Source organism: Brassica oleracea, chromosome C4 (genome assembly GCF_000695525.1).
Source record: "Brassica oleracea var. oleracea cultivar TO1000 chromosome C4, BOL, whole genome shotgun sequence".
Classification (NCBI taxonomy): domain Eukaryota; kingdom Viridiplantae; phylum Streptophyta; class Magnoliopsida; order Brassicales; family Brassicaceae; genus Brassica; species Brassica oleracea.
In genome coordinates, this window is record NC_027751.1 from 5,694,697 (window position 1) to 5,695,331 (window position 635).

Consider the following 635-nt stretch of genomic DNA (forward strand, 5'->3'; position numbering starts at 1 on the left):
AAAGAAGAAAGAGATGGAGGGCATGATGATTCTCACTCATGAGTGCATTGCCATCTTCCAGAGGCTTGTTGTTCCAAAGAAGCTTGGCGATCCAGGATGCTTCACATTACCCTGTGCTCTTGGACCTATGGTATTTGATAGATGTCTCTGCGATTTGGGAGCTAGTGTCAGCTTGATGCCTTTATCTGTTGCTAAGAAGCTTGGTTTCACTCAGTACAAGAAGTGTAGACTTTCTCTGGTATTGGTTGATCGTTTAGTGAAGTACCCTGTGGGTATCTTGGAAGACCTCCCCGTGATGGTTGGAAACTATGAGATCCTTACAGAATTTGTGGTGCTTGAGATGGGTGAGGAAGCTCAAGATCCCTTAATCCTTGGAAGGCCTTTCTTAGCTACAGCATGAGCTATTGCTAATGTGAAAGAGGGCCAGATTGATCTCCACTTGGGTTAAGGGCACATTCTCCACTTTGACATCAAGGAGGTAATGAAGAAACCAACAATTCAAGGGCAAGTCTTCTACATTGACTTGATGGACGCCCTTGCTGATGAGTTCCTTGAAGAGTTGTCACTAGAAGACCCTTTACAGCATGCTTTGACGATAGAGAGAGAGGTTGAAGTGATTGAGAACCTGGAGAGTA

At 44.7% G+C, this 635-nt stretch overlaps 1 protein-coding gene across 1 annotated transcript in view; it reads left to right on the plus strand.

Moving 5' to 3' along the window:
- The window catches only part of LOC106337940, a 694-nt gene extending 294 nt beyond the window's left edge, over positions 1-400 (plus strand). The window contains exons 2-3 of the mRNA XM_013777037.1: positions 5-130; positions 215-400. Of these exons, the coding sequence (XP_013632491.1) occupies positions 5-130; positions 215-400 (312 nt within the window). The remainder of the gene's footprint in view (positions 1-4; positions 131-214) is intronic.
- Positions 401-635: the final 235 nt, after the last annotated feature.